The sequence below is a fragment of the Nothobranchius furzeri genome, chromosome 7 (assembly GCF_043380555.1).
Source record: "Nothobranchius furzeri strain GRZ-AD chromosome 7, NfurGRZ-RIMD1, whole genome shotgun sequence".
Taxonomy (NCBI): domain Eukaryota; kingdom Metazoa; phylum Chordata; class Actinopteri; order Cyprinodontiformes; family Nothobranchiidae; genus Nothobranchius; species Nothobranchius furzeri.
This window is the reverse complement of record NC_091747.1, coordinates 45472210-45488251: the sequence shown is the minus strand read 5'-3', so window position 1 is coordinate 45488251 and position 16042 is coordinate 45472210. Positions and strand designations below refer to the sequence as shown.

Genomic DNA, 16042 nt, shown 5'->3' with positions numbered 1-16042 from the left:
CATAAATAAAAACTCCAGAAGAATTACAGAGTGGTACTCAAATGCATCATATCTCCGCTGTGATACTCTCAGCTTGTTTTTGTTTTTCTTGGCCTTCGTAGAACTCGTCACAGATTTAAAGAACTGATTAGTTTTGACGGTTTTGTTTTAGAGGAAGAAAATTTCAAAACCCAACCAGTTTGAGGCAAGTGTCTTCACATTCCTGTCGTGAATTGCTTGTTCATGCAGAAAAGAAGGAAGGAAAAAGCTCGATAATAAGCATTTTTTTTAACATCAGCCCTCCACTCTTGGTGTTTATTCTACCCTCCTCTGTGGTGTTAAACCGAACCACTGTTTAGTCCATAAACACATCATGACTAAAGAAAACCAATCCGAAGCTAAACACTGTTATTTTAGTCTAGTTTACTATTTTGAGTTGTTTTTCTCACTTTGGGACTTTATTTCCTCACAGTTAAACGTAAGTCTTTTACTAGAAAACAAACCAAATCACATGTTTTTCATTTATCTTTATCAGACTGGTGAGATTTTAGGTCTTTGGTTTGTTTGCAGAGTCTCAGGAGAGTAAATCCAGTTATTAAAAGTTCACAAAGTCATAGCGTCACTGAAGGAAGTCGTTTCACTTCTAGTGCAACCTGAGCATCTCTGTCCACTCTGACACAGTTTTATTCTCTAAACAGAGTCCGTGTTGTAGCATAGTTACTCTAAGTGCTGATCAGATCTTTCCTGTTTTTACCTTTTTTTGTCATAATAAACTGTTTCAGTGTCAAGATGATCTGAGAAATCAGCTATTATGAACCACTCTATTTCTAAAGTTCAGTTCCAGTTGACACACCCAGATCTGACCACAGACCTGCACTTCAGACCTAGCAACTCACTTCAGTGGAACCTGTCTGACTAGGTTAAGGTTAAAGGTCATGTTTTAACTAAACGGGGCAGAATGGCATCATGACAGAGTTCATCGGGACAAAAGCATAAAGCAAGCTCCCAATCACCAAAAACATCTCGATGATCCCCGAGACTTTTGAGTGAACGTACTCAACTTTGTTTGTGGATCTGAAACCTTTAAATGTGACAAAAAGCAAAAATAAAAGGAAAAACTTTTTTTCATCAGAGCTCGATTGATATTCTATTAATTATTTTAATCTTTTAATGCTTGTTGGCCTTTTTTCAGGTAAATCAACTGATAATTACAGTCCACCAGCAGACGATATAACCCCAAAAAGGCTGTTTTAGTTTAGAGGATTTCTGAATCCTATTTTTAAACCAAAAAAAATAAAACAGGGAATAATGAAAATGAAGACATGAGTGCATTTCTGTGGTGTTTTGTTGGATTCAGGGATCGTTTATGTGAGCTGTTTGTTTTTCTATGTTAATCTGTCAGCACATTAAAGTCACTGACAAGTGAAAGGAATTTAGTCTATTTTCTTCACTACAATGGCTCCTGTGTTAGGGTAAGCCATATCAGGCAGCAAGTGATTAGCCCGTTGTTGAAACAGATTTTGTAATAAAACACGGCGATGTGAAGATCTGAGTGACTCTGGCACATAATGAGAGCCTGAGAGCTGGGTCAGAGCACCTGCAGAAAGGAGCATTTTAACTGGCCAGTCAGAATAAATGTAACTTTGATGAATGCCATTTTTATCAGTCCTTTTTCAGCACAGCAGATCTCTTTGCTGTGTGACTTTTAAATCCTGTAAAAGTGAGAATCCTTCATGTGTGGAGAAGGCCACCTCTCGGTTTGCACGGCTCAAAGGATTTGGTGATTTCATGATGGTGCCTGATGCTAAAGAGCTTCAGAGGTCCTGTTGGTTCTCAGATGTTTTGTCAGCAGGAAATTGGCCAGATTCTTGTGATGTTGGAGCTGAAATGTCTGCATAGCTTAAATGTTTTCTCCCTCTTGGCATTGTAAAACGTTTTCATCACATCTCTGATGCTTTTTCAGACATTTTGCAGTTAAACAAGAGGACAGGTATTTAAAATGATTAATCTTGAAGCGTAAAACCACTTGAGTGCGGATTGTATTTTTTCTGAGCTGCTTGTTAAATCCCCCCTCAGGCTATAGACAGGTGCTGCCTCAGCCGCTGCTGCTGGTGGAAAAGCCTCCGATGGGACAAAGATTCAGATAAACGCGGCCGTAGATCCGCTGTGTGCACAACAACAAGCACAGTCGTGCTGGATGCTGCCAAACCCTGAGTGAAGTTATTGTGGCTAGTGAGCTGAGGAGAGCCGAGCAGTGAGGTAGAGATGGTCTGACAGCGGCTGGGTGACCGCTGAGCTATTTCAGGCCAAAACCACTTAGAGGCAACGGGGAGGATGGAGCTGTTAGCATGCTGCAAACGTATCCACAATCCAAGCTCAGGTCAGTTACTACAAACCTGGTTGCACATTTCACTGAATTTTACTTGATTTATCCGATTTAAGAAAAAGCATCAGTTTTTACATTTTAACAATGTCTTTAGCTGGATTACCTCAGCTTTGAAAGCACTATTTGTTTATTTTTCCCCATCAATGTTCGGATTGGAATTGAGAATGACAGGAAACTCTAGGGAGGCCTTCCCATAAGAGTCGACACTTTAGATAAAAAAACAGAAAAAATGGGAAGTGTTACTGTTTAAACACCTAAAGGCAACTTCAGTTTGGTCCAACGTAAACTAGAGGAGCAAAAACCCCTGCAGAAAAGGAGTGTTTATATTCATTACGGGTTATTTTTGGTCATATTTTCTGTTCATTCTGGTGAGCATTCTCATCAGAACAATGCTGCGGCTGGAGAAAGCTGCATGCTTTGAAGTGTGAGCTGCTTTTGGTGTTAGGTGTTTCTCTTCCTCTGTAAGACGTGCATGTGACTCCATAGTGAGCCCACCTCCCTGGGGACAAATGGTCTTCCGTGTACACACATGCACACACACATACACCCGTGTACACAGACGCCCATGAGGTTGTGTATTTCTGGAAACCGTTAGGCTCATATAAGCTCATGTGGAATGCAGAGCTCGGTTTTTTTAGCAAACCGGTAAGCAACACCTTTAGCTTACAAGTTGTCCTTTGTCCGCTCTGAAACAAAATTATTGTGGTGGCTTTTCTGACTTCGTAATGATTGGTTGTGTAATTGAGGAAATAATTTCCTGACACAGTTTTGTCCACCTTTGTAAAGTGCAGTTGAAGAAAATCTGACTTTAAATATAAAATTTACTTAAGTTTCTATTTTCTGTTCAGTTATTTGTTTAAATGTAAGGCTGGTAAAGTTTGAAACTAAAGTAATTTCATGCTGAGAAACGATGGAATTATAAAAGTTTTGGATCAAAGCTTGAAAATAGAATAGAGTAGACTATTATTCCCACAGTGGAAAAATTCACTTGCTACAGCAGCAAATACACTTGGAGAAAAGGAAGAAGAAACATAACAAGATTACAGGTAAACACACAAAAGCAGTAAACTATTATTGTAACCTTTGACCACTAAAAAAAAAAAAAGGAAACTTGGGTTTCCAGAACTATGCAGCATAAGGGACAAAGACATTATGTACGTCCGGTATTGAACACATACTGAGTATTGTATTGACGTTAAAGTGTAACAGGATAATGCCAGTACCAGTTAGACTGATGAGTTGTACACTCCTACTGCAGATTTACATTTGGGATGTCTCAGTTTGCCATTTTGTCAGTTTTTTTTAAGTATTTCAAGATCTCGTGTGACTTGTTAAATGTGAGTGAAAAGAAGCGCCCTCTAGTGTTTGGCTGCAGTATACATTTAAACTCCTGCCCCCCTTTCCCTATCTAACTTAACTAATTCACTGCCAGCGTTGCTCACCATTTTTACTGTTTTTTTAAGAGTCACAGAACGTTGTGCGCTAGGATGATGTCAACGCCAAAACAACCAAAACAACCAAAACAAAGCGGAGGCTCACCTCTTACATCAGGAAGAATCTGTGCGTTTTAAGCGTTATCCATTCTTTCATAATCCGTTGTCCAGTTGTGATCGGCAGAAGCTTTTCCGGTTCACGCCTGACTTTTTTTTACAACAGCGGCCCAAAACCATCTCCTAACACATGGGTTTTCTGCTTCCTGATCACGTGACATGTGACATACAGGTGCTGGCCAGTAAATTAGAATATCATCAAAAGGTTGAAAATATTTCAGTAATTCCATTCAAAACGTGAAACTTGTACATTATATTCATGCAATGCACACAGACCAATGTATTTCCGATGTTTATTACGTTTAATTTTGATATTTATAGGTGACAACCAATGAAAACATCAAATCTGGTATCTCAGAAAATTAGAATATTCTAAAGGCCAATGAAAAAATGTTTGTTTCTCTAATGTTGGCCAACTGAAAAGAATGAACATGAAAAGAATGTGCATGTATAGCACTCAATACTTAGTCGGGGCTCCTTTTGCCTCAATAACTGCAGTAATGCGGCGTGGCATGGACTCGATCAGTCTGTGGCACTGCTCAGGTGTTATGAGAGCCCAGGTTGCTCTGATAGTCGTCTTCAGCTCCTCTGCATTGTTGGGTCTAGCGTATTGCATCCTCCGCTTCACAATACCCCATAGATTTTCTATGGGGTTAAGGTCAGGCGAGTTTGCTGGCCAATCAAGGACAGGGATACCATGGTCCTTGAACCAGGTGCTGGTGGTTTTGGCACTGTGTGCAGGTGCCAAGTCCTGTTGAAAGGTGAAGTCTGCATCCCCATAAAGTTGGTCAGCAGCAGGAAGCATGAAGTGCTCTAAAACTTCCTGGTAGACGGCTGCATTGACCCTGGACTTCAGGAAACAGAGTGGGCCAACACCGGCAGATGACATGGCACCCCACACCATCACTGACGGTGGAAACTTTACACTGGACCTCATGCAACGTGGATTCTGTGCTTCTCCGCTCTTCCTCCAGACTCTGGGTCCTTGATTTCCAAAGGAAATGCAGAACTTGCTTTCATCAGAAAACATAACTTTGGACCACTCAGCATCAGTCCAGTCCTTTTTGTCCTTGGCCCAGGCGAGACGCTTCTTGCGCTGTTTCTTGTTCAAGAGTGGCTTGACACACGGAATGCGACACCTGAATCCCATGTCTTTCATGAGTCTCCTCGTGGTGGTTCTTGAAGCGCTGACTCCAGCTGCAGTCCACTCTTTGTGGATCTCCCCCACATTTTTGAATGGGTTTGTCGTCACAATTCTCTGCAGGGTGCGGTTATCCCTAGAGCTTGTACACTTTTTTCTACCACATTTTTTCCGTCCCTTCGCCTGTCTGTTAATGTGCTTGGACACAGAGCTCTGCGAACAGCCAGCTTCTTTAGCAATCACCTTTTGTGTCTTGCCCTCCTTGTGCAAGGTGTCAATGATTGTCTTTTGGACAGCTGTTAAGTCAGAAGTCTTCCCCATGATTGTGGTGCCTTCAAAACAAGACTGAGGGACCTTTTAAAGGCCTTTGCAGGTGTTTTGAGTAAATCAGCTGATTAGAGTGGCAGCAGGTGTCTTCTATATTCAGCCTTTTCAGAATATTCTAATTTTTTGAGATACCAAATTTGGAGTTTTCATTAGTTGTCACTTATGAATATCAAATTTAAATGTAATGAACATTGGAAATACATTGGTCTGTGTGCATTGCATGAATATAATGTACAAGTTTCACGTTTTGAATGGAATTACTGAAATATTTTCAACCTTTTGATGATATTCTAATTTACTGGCCAGCACCTGTATGTGGATGAAGATCGGCTTTAGAGCTGAGATGTTTGTTCTCACGGTGCGGGGGCTCGTTCCGATGCCCACACAGTAAAAAAATGCAAATGGCATTGAATGGTTGGATTTAAAATGACGTCTTTAGTCGTCAATGACAGTGAATGAGTTAACTAAATGATAAAAGTCTGCCTCAGATGTTTGATACTGTTTTTTGTAGTTTTTATCTTTTTATTTTACTACTAAATATGACTTTCTGTAATACGTTTAGTATTAAGTATTTATTTAATGTATTAAGAACCCCGTAGTTATGTGCAGCTAAGGAGGGAGCTTCACTTTTACACAAATGATGCATCTTGGGTTATGAATGAGTCTCAGCTACAAACTCATCACAGCTTAGCTCAGTATCTGTAAAACTGACTGAGTCGACTATGGCGGCCATCTTTAATTAAGTTGTCTCTGTAAAGTTAATTTGTCTTAAAGTGGCTACTTTCTCATTGCTGCAAATTGTTGTTCTGGAGCATATAGGTGTGTGTTAGCACAATGAAAGAGAAGGGAAAAAACAGGACAAATCTTAGTTGTTTCAGCTCATTAATCTAAATTCAAGGCTCAAATTATTCTAGAGGGAGTTGTTAGACTATCTACACCAACTAGATTCTGGCTCAGAGTGAGTAAGTCTGCAACAGGATGATTGAAAACGATGAACTGAGCTTTTGCAAAGGTAAAATGAAAGCTTTGACCTCACACTGAGTGAAATGTTACTATAAGAGCTGCTCAAACACACTGACCACAAACATCAATGAGCAGAAGCAACAATGTAGAGAGATGACTCAAACTGGCCTTCCACATCAAAACGAGGGACAGCGGTCTGAGTTCTCACTACGTTAGTCCGATTTCATTAAGGAAGAGTTTTTTTAGGATTGTCATTTATCTCAAGTTGCATTTTAAACACACTTGAGACAAAAAAGACCCAAATTCTTATTCTTAAAATGACAAAAGCTGCAAATATTTGCAGAAGCCCTGAATCCCTGTGACCACTTGGATCAGTATTTTAATGCATGAATCAATATCTGTTAATGATTGTGACCTGTGCATCAGCCGGTGATTGTTTTTCCTATTTGACGACAAACATCCGCTAACGAATAAACCTCCTCTGCACTTTCACACAGACGCTCCCAAAACATGAGCTGCTCTGAAACGTTTGGTCCTTTTCGTCTTGAATTCATGAAGATGCTTATCTGGCATTAGCTTAGTAAAGACGTAACAAAGGCGTAGCTAGAGAAACCCTGTCCATGATGACTTGTCCTGCTGTTTCTTTAAATGAGTATTTCTTTTGTGGTAAACAGAAGCTTTATTGGACTCGCTTTCATCGTGTCCTTGAATTACGTTAAAAGCCTTTTCATTGCCAGCTGCTGTTGACTTTGTCCTACAACCTGATTTCATGTCAGCGCCGCCAAGTGCAAAAATAGATTTTTCGAGACTAGATTAAACACTTCCTCAGAAAACATTGTGAGTAATTATCTTGTGAGGTTAAACAAGTAAACTGTTATGCATCTGGTCCTTTAAACTGTCAAATCTAGTTTTTTACCTGTTGCCATTTTTTACTTAACATTTTATCAGATAACTGCATTTCATGCCTTTTAAAGTTTATTTTCCCTTTTTTGTTTGAGGAACTAGATGAGGCTTGTAGGCATCTAATAACAGTAAGAGCATCTGTAAATGGTGACAACATGACTATCATGTGATCAGAGTTACGGATGAATAAACATCCTGTTTTATACCTCAAACGACTTGTGGATCATGTCCAGACATGATGCCTGAATGCAGCAATCCGGAGTTCAGAAATGATGTCTGAATTTTTAAAGAAATCCTCATAAGTGCTAGTCTGACCCTGCACTGTAAATTATATTGTAGGCAGTAGATCAGTTTTTTTCCATTTAATCAAAGCGTGCACGAGCGTTTGTGGTAGTACCTAGACCGACACGTAGTTGGTGAAATTCCCTATGTTTCTTCCTGCTGTGGTACGGAAGGATGGAGAGGGGCTTTAGGTGCAACACAATGTTCCACCTCTAGATGGTGCCCTCTGAGATTGCTGGTTTAATGGCTGCTTAGTTATAAACTTGATCTTAAAGCTACAACAGCAAATTTGCTAAACAAATTAGCTTAAAACATTTGTCATGTCTCTTAACGTTCTAACAGAGTATAGCTATAACTGTATAGTGGAGATAAAAATAAAAATTAAAGTGGGCAGTGTTTCCCCCAACATAGGCCCAGGTGCGGCGCTGTGTCATTGCTACAATCCCCCCCCCCACGGGAGGAGGACAGCAGCGAAACGATGAAAAGGGAACGTGACCTGTTAGGACCATATACATATGGACTCAAACCTTTGCAGGAATGAGCCACAAGGGGGCGTTTGTTTCAATTCTGGTGTTAAATATCAAAAATTTCTAAGAACGTAGAAACATTTGGTAGTTTTTCACTTTAATGTTGCTTTTTGTTTCCACTTTTTAAGAGTTCCTGTTATAACTGAAGCTGCGGGTAAACAGCTTTTCTCTGATGACCCTGTGACCTCTGAGCAACTCTGACCTCATTAAGCTCTACCCATAATTCCAAAGGACGAATCGGCTCCTATTAAAATTAGAGGTGTGGGATAATACAGGGCATCTATTAGGAATCAACCATTAGTGCAAAATGAATCCTTCACTTTTTTGGGAGAATTTACTTAAAAATATCTTACAAAAAATACTCAAAGCATTGCGTTTTTTTATGGGACTGGTCAGATTTACAACATTTATGTGCCTGATTTAGATTAAAAACTTTACTTTCATTGTACGCTTGCAAATAAAACCTTTCCCCGGAAACGTTAGTGATTCCCAGAACTCATTTTTTTACTGAATTTATGAATTCCCAGATATTTGCCCCTCTTGTGCTTTCATAAGCACAAATCTACAGTTCCATTGAGTGTTTAAGAAAAAAAGCAGTCTTTTTTTTAACTGCATGGGATTCCCCTCGTGTAGCACGTAGCATGCTTTTATTGGAGGCATTTATGAATGTTCAGTGTTCTCAGAGCCACATCTTCACCAAATCTAAACACACTATTTGATCAAGACGGAGGTCTGTCATTTATTTGTGATTTTGTAAATTAATGGATGATTATATATCATGTGAAAAATGTAAATTAGGAAATAATGTTTTTTTTACCTGAACCTGTTCCACTTGCAACCTAATGCAATAATTTTTGAGAAGATGTGAAGCAAACCATACTGGCCAAAACACACAAACCCTTTATTAATGGAGGCATATTTATCACTGGTGTTGGACTTCCACTATTGGCTTGAGCGTGTGTGTGTGTGTGCATGTGTCACACACACTGTCTGAACAGCAGCCTCTGACTCAGTGTTGAATGGGTCCTGCAGTCACATGGCTACTTGTCAGCAGGCTGCAGGAGGAAACATAATCTTGAGGAGGAAGGCTGCAGCTCTGAGTTTGTTCATGTTGGTCTGAGAGGCAGGACTGCACACGATCAGTCCGGAAGCTCCACACACTTTCCTTTTTTAATACCGTCTCTGCGTTCTCTCTCTGTTTGCTTTCACCCTGCACTCTGACCGGCCCCTTCACAGCAGAGCTCAGAATTGCACTAGAATGTCTGCAGCGGCTTCTTCGCAGTAAGCACACTAAGGTACAGTAGGATTATATATTTGTGTGTTTTGTCGCCATTTTTAATGTTTCCAACTTGTTTTATGTATACATTTTGAACTGCTCATGTTTTAAACAGGCTAGTTGCTAAACGGATAACTTTTCCAGGTAAAAAAATTGAAACTTTTATTTTTGTGATTTTCTAAATTTTCCTCTGAAGTGAGGTGGGAGCTGACTCAGGCTTGAACCACGATGATTTCTGTCCAAGTGTACACAAATACTGATTAGCTCCACAGGTTAGAAATAACTCCAAACAAACTGCAGCTGCCCGTTTTAGCAGCAGAAAGCCGCTCTGCGTTTTTGCTTTTCCAATCCTAAATAAGAGCAGCGACGGCTGTCTCCGTTAACATGTTCATCTGAAAGATGATCACGTTTTCTAAACACCTTTTTCTTTTCTCAAACTGCCTGCTGTGACCCCATTTTTAATGATAATTTAATCACACACACAGATTTTTGTTGTCTTCCGATTGTGATAATTGGCAGAGAATTTGTGTCAGAATTCAGAATATTGGAGCATTTTATCTGGTCTGATAAAACGTTAAGGACACAGATAATCTCTAATTTTATAGAAACTAAAAGAAAAGCCCGTTTTTCCTACTATGCCTTTTTAAACAGAAGCTCGACAGTTTTACGCTTTTCTGGTTAATGTCCTGCTTCTGCAGGACGAGCCTGTGTTCTTGGACATTTGGACATCAATCTGCCACTCCTAGTCCGTTATTGGCTCCCTGTGTTTCATTCAGCTGTTCTTTAATTATCCTTTTCTGTTTGGACATGAGCTCTCCTCCTTCTGCGGTCGAGCAGCAGACTGAAGCTTCGCCGGTCGGGTTAAAGACACATGCTTGACTCACGACCTCTGTTCTTCCATCCGACTGCCTGACTTCTCATCACTAATCACATAGTAAAGAATTTCACCCTCTTTCTTTGCTTTAAAAGGATATTTTGAAGTGTGGCTTTTGTTGTAGATGTCTTCCTGAGTGGACTCGGTTTGGAGAAATGACTTTTAGGGCCAAGTGCAGCCTTGACCTAAATGTATTGCTTTAATCTTCATTCAAGGTTAATCCTGCAGAAATATTTTGAAGCTACTGCTGGAAACACCACAGTGAGCTTCTGCTGATGATACTTATATTTAACTCAAGGATCATTTAAAACACAGGTTTGGCCATAAACTAGAGCCACCTTTTGCATGTCCAATTGAATTCCTGTCACTCACACCTTCACTAACCCCAACCCTGGCTGTGAATAAATGAAAATGCTGAAGAAGAGGATTCTGTTTCTGAGTGACGCTGGTTGGAGGCGTTTAACTGCCAGGAGACGACACTGTCAAAGTCTGGAAGTACGGTTTGTGTTTTTATTGCTCCGTGTTGGCACGCTGCTGTTGGCCTTTTGCCTACATCATTATCTCCTAAAGGTCTGGCACTGATGTTCAGGAGATATCCAGATAAGCGTCAGACTGCTGGTCCTGATATGACTGACCTGTTGGAAAGACTAATGACAGCTGCTCTTAGAAAACGCAGCGACGAGAGAAAAATGTCATTCCTCAAATAGTTTGGAGTCATCAGTCAGAACAAGCGGAGCATGACCCCAACCCTCACCCTTTGTCTTAGCTGCGGGTAACAACAGCACCCCCCACCACCAGCACACTCATAGGTTTTCTGGTATTTACCAGGTCGTTCCTGAGCCTTGGAAAACCCTCCACCATCCGTATTGTCCTGTTAATCTTAGAGACATTAAAATACCCTGAGAGTTGCACCATCTGTTGCAGAGCTGCTTCTACCTTTTCCTGCCAAAAGTAGTCATTTAACATTTTGGCTAAAGGCTTAGTTGAGTGTCGTGTTGCATCATCGGCGTCTAAGCTGGAACATATTCAGATATGTCAGAATTACAGTGGGAATCACCCGGGATCTGGAGCTTCAGTAATCCGTATAGGTGACTCAGACGTTGCTGTTTTCATCCTAATTATCGTTCTGGTGATTCTCCTTTCACTCTGGTTCCTCTCACGCTTGTGTCCGTCTCTGGATTCCAGGTTTTTAGGCTCCAAACTCTTCTGAAAAGGCGTCGGTCCGTAGCTGTCACCTACTTCCTGTTTTCTGTCTTACTTCCTCCCGTGCGTGAACACATTTAAAGCAGTGACCAATTTTTCCATGGAAACATTTCCCTGGAGGAAAGAAAATTCCATGTTGGCTGTTTATTTTTAAAGAATCTGAGCGGTACCAACTTTCTGCATCACCCTGGAGAGACGGGATAAGCCTTTTCTCCACACTCACTCCTTCACTGTCAGGTTTTTTTTCTCCTGTCTTCAGTCACACAAAGCTGAGCCGGTCCATTTGAATTCAGTCCTCGGATAGGCCCAAAGCTCCCAACTGAAGGGGGAAAACTGTCTGATCACTAAAAACCTTTTTTTAATATTATTATTATTACTTTTTAATCAACTTAGCTGGTAAGACAGCTGCAGCTGGAGTTATTGTTATCACGTTCTGATCGTTGTTATCCTAGCGGTATTGTTACAGATGTGCTCGGAGGTAGATGAACAGGTTCCCATGGCTTTTACCCAGGATTCCCAGGGTTCTGGAACTTTATCCCTGTGTAGCCAGCCCAACCTCTTCCACGGTTTTAGGTTCTAGGTTTACTGAGAAAGGGATCTTTCAGCAAGCCCATGCTCACACTTTGTTTTTTATGACCGCTGCTGTGTGAGCTGGAGCATCTCCGTGTGTCTGTAGCTAAGCTATTAGCCACCGGTGTCTCCGTTTCAGGGTATTTTAAGTTTAATCACATGTCGCACTTTAATTAAACACCCTGTTGTCAACAAGGTCATTGATATGATTGTGTTCAGACATAAAGGAGGCTTATCTGGTCTTTGATAGTGGCTGTCAACAGGCCCGACTGGCTTTGGCGGCGCTGCATGATTTTAAACCAAAAGGCCTGAAAAGAATAAAGAGTTCTTTGCTCTGCTTTAGGACTGAAAGAATACTATTGTTTAGTTACTAATGTTGCTATGAGATGCTTGAGAGCAGATTCTGGAGTCCTGTAGGTTGGCTAAGGCGTGCTCTGACGCTTATCAGACAGAACCCACAGTAGCTCTGTGTTATCGGACTAGATGCTTAATGACCTGAGCAGCTTTTTATGGAGTTCAGGCTTCAAATCATTACTCACGTCATTTTAAGATGCTTTATAAATCTACTGGTCTACATACTGCAAAACTGATAGGCTAATGGCTAGTACAAAGATAGAAACGGCTCCAATTGACCTCTTTTTATTTTATTTTTTGCACTTTTGAGAAAGTAGTTTTCTAAACCTTTACTTTTTCGTCTGTTATTTTTGTAGACTTAAACAATCCCTGTTGGACTCCACCTCTTTTATTTATGATGGTAAATAACAGTAAAATGAAGGCAGTTATAGAATAACGTATGAACTATAAAGAAAATTAAGAGATTTAATAGACTTTCTGGGGCTAGCCGTTAGCTCATCAATCTGAACAGAAACCATTCAGGAAGCTGTCCCTTGATGTCCCTTTAAGCTATCTTAGTTTCCTGAATTTAGTCTAATTTTTGTCCAGTTTATAGAAATATTTTAAAACATAGCGTCTTTATTTTTTTTAGCATAACATCAGATGCTGTAAACGCTTTGGAAAAGGGCGTTTGTAGCTGTTGCTGCTATAGTTCAGGAGGGTTTATTCTCTGTTTTAGATCCATCTTATTTAAAAAGGTTCTTGCAGAGAATCAGTCGGTGTTAATCAGTCGGAAAAGTGAGAATGCAGAGCAGCTATTCTTTATTAATGCTAAACTAGCTTCTGTCCAGGCGTTATGCTAATGTGTTTCAGTCTGAAGTTCCTAATCCTGCCTTCATTTCTTTGGAAGTTGGATTTTGGATTTGGGAATGACGTCACATCTAAAGTAACTGTGTTCCAGATGAAAGCTGGATTATTTTGCTTTAGCATTATGAGATAAGAAACAGAGACACAAAACTTCTATTTTCCAGCTGTACCTGACATTCTGTGATTGTTCCCACTTTGATGCACTTTGAATTTAAATGACCTTGATCTGCCTGTCTGCAGGTTATGCTGCCCAAAAGCTGTCTGAGTCCCAGTGAGAAAGAGAAGGGCTAAAGCCGCACCGGTCCACACCAGCTTCCCAGGGCTCTGACCAACAGTGACTCCACTGCAGAGCCATGAGCTCCCCCGGCACGCCCACCCAGATTACAAACGCTGTTGCATCGGTCGTTCACAGTGTAAGTTTACACGGCCACATGTGGAGAAGCTCCAGGGCGTCCGAGTCAGACCCGTTAGCCGTATCTTAGTAGGAAAACGATGCAGCTCACCTGCTGCTCACTTAGCTGCTTGTGGTCTTGTTATGCCTGTCGCTTCAAATGTTTCCCTAGTTTCACTTCTGCCTCGCCGTGTGCAAGATTTATGCTCCAGTGGCTTTTTTTCAATGCCTTCTGGCATCAAAATTGGTGTTTTAGAGATTTTTCTTTCCTTTTCTTCTGCAAATAATTTAAATATAAAAGGTATGATGTTCAGATGCATGAAGAAATGCCTTTTCTGAAATGTTTCTCTTATTTTGCTTTAAGGCAAACTCTTCTAAAGTGATAAAAGTTATTGCAAAGGTGGTAAATATGTTAAAGAGTCACGAGAGCAGCTGGTCTGCAGCCAAAGAAAGCAGCACCTCTGCTTTAGAGGCTCTCTAGTGAACTCATCATGATCGAGTTTGTGCTTCAGCATAAATCAGCTACTTAAGGTCAAATCCACACCTGATACTCTCATATTGGTGGATCTCATCATCTGGTGATGGTTAGACAATCTCAGAACATCTTGTGTTCTGGATTATTCCAGGAATTGGGTTCTATTAAGTTAAGGATTTCCCAGAAAGGCATAACCACGATTCTGATATTTGGTTTAAATGAAAATGGGTAAAAATGCTGACGTTGAGCACAGTCAGATTTTAAGGGATTACTTTTTGTTCACCACTCAAAAAACTAATTTTTGACTGCTTCCAGTTGGTTTTTGTTGAATTGTTGACCAAAAAAATCTGAATCTGTTGTTTTATTTCCTGCAGAACCAGTTTAGGGAATTACTGCTTTTTCACAGCTTTGTCTGCTGATAAAAAGTTCTTTCTAAGAAGAACTAGTTTATACCGATACTAAAAGAAACAGTAAAAGTTCAGATCTGATGGAGATGACCCTCTGTGTGACCTTCATGTGCAGTTTTAAATGACAGAAGAAGACTTTCTGTTCAGCTGGAGGTTTTTATAAAAGTAAAGAATAACAAACACACAGGCTGGTGTTTCTTTGTTCCTGGGAGGAATTGTGCTTTGATAAAATGAAACATTTAATCTTAGAGAATTGGTTTCATTGTTAAAGTATCCTGAAACATTTCTGTCTTTCCTGCTTGGTGATGAACACTAGAGCCTGTTAAGACCCTGGACCAGACTCAGAACAGCTCCTGATCAAGACACTGTGGAGATAAAAACGTTTGCTCCGTGACTCCGTCAGCTGTTATTGGCTGTCGTCTTGGCAGCATCTCCTCAGAGTTAATAATTATCCTTTTAAACGGTGTGAGTTTGTGTAAATGTGTGCTCAGGGAGCGTTCACATCTCCCGATTTGGATTTTCAGCCATTTTGAACCTCTGAGTAACGTCTTCTTCCCGATCTGAGGATCACGTGGCGACAGCTAACTGGAATATGAAACAGCACTTCTAGTTTTAGCTTTAAGTCTTTGTGTTTTTTGGGCTGAGGTAACACACCTGCCTCTAGGTTGATGGACTTCCTGTTTACTTTCCAGGTGAGTTTGTTCGTTTTGACTTAGGTTAACACACATCCATCATTCCAAAGCGTGCACATGTAGTCTTTTCAGAGCCTAAACATCTCATGACTTGAGTTTTCCAGGTGAATTTAACCACAACAGCTGGTTAATCTTTACTTTGGTTCATGTGCTGCCTTAAAGCACTTAGACTTCGTCATCTCTTTTTCCTCTGCCGTTTTAAATCCGAGGTAATAATTACTTCCTAATGCTATTCTAATATGTCACTAGTTACAGATAGTCCCTCTTTCTACAGTTGGCACGTGGATTTCTTCACTCATCAACTCAGATCTTTCATTATGTTTTCTGTTTAAAGGTATAAAGTATCAACTTTATAGGTTTGACATAAAATGACATGAACACTCATTATAGTTGGTTGCCATTTAATTATCTTCACAATAGTTTTAGTGTAACTGCATGTCCTAAAACCTGCTAAAAGACCCGGGTGTAAAGGGAGGACTGCATTTCTGTGGTTCCAAGTCCTGAAAAAACATCTTCACCGTTTTAAGTGCGATCCCAAAATCAGTGAATGTGACGTGTTTTTCTGACTTTTTTGAATGGAAGTGACTCGTGAGTTAAAGAGACAATGTGTAGTTTTTACCATTAATCTCTAAAAATATCCATCGAAATGTTGAAAATGAATTAAATGATGCCTAGCTGTTGAAAATTTTTGGCGGTCTCATAACATATAACCATAAAAATTGTGTCTAAAATGCGTCTGAGCAGGCCCAAGGGTGTTTCACAATGTCAAGGTGCCTGGCTTTGCAAGGCGATGTCTTGCGAGGCCAGGCACCTTGGACACGAGGACACTGTCCTTCCTTGGTCAAAGAAAACGGTTAAATGGAACAAACTTGCATCACGTGACCTCGGCTTCCACG

At 40.4% G+C, this 16042-nt stretch overlaps 1 protein-coding gene across 5 annotated transcripts in view; it reads left to right on the top strand.

Annotated features, from left to right (window-relative positions):
• Positions 1–16042, top strand: part of slc4a2b (solute carrier family 4 member 2b) — a 38706-nt gene that overhangs the window by 2651 nt on the left and 20013 nt on the right. For 2 of the 5 annotated variants that reach the window (XM_054751443.2, XM_070553355.1), the window contains exon 3: positions 13422–13594. In XM_054751443.2, the coding sequence (XP_054607418.2) occupies positions 13535–13594 (60 nt within the window). In that variant the 5' untranslated portion in view covers positions 13422–13534. Of the gene's footprint in view, positions 1–9294; positions 9354–10154; positions 10269–13421; positions 13595–15003; positions 15147–16042 lie in introns of those variants that run through there. The other 3 variants (XM_015954722.3, XM_054751445.2, XM_015954725.3) reach the window with 3 other exon arrangements.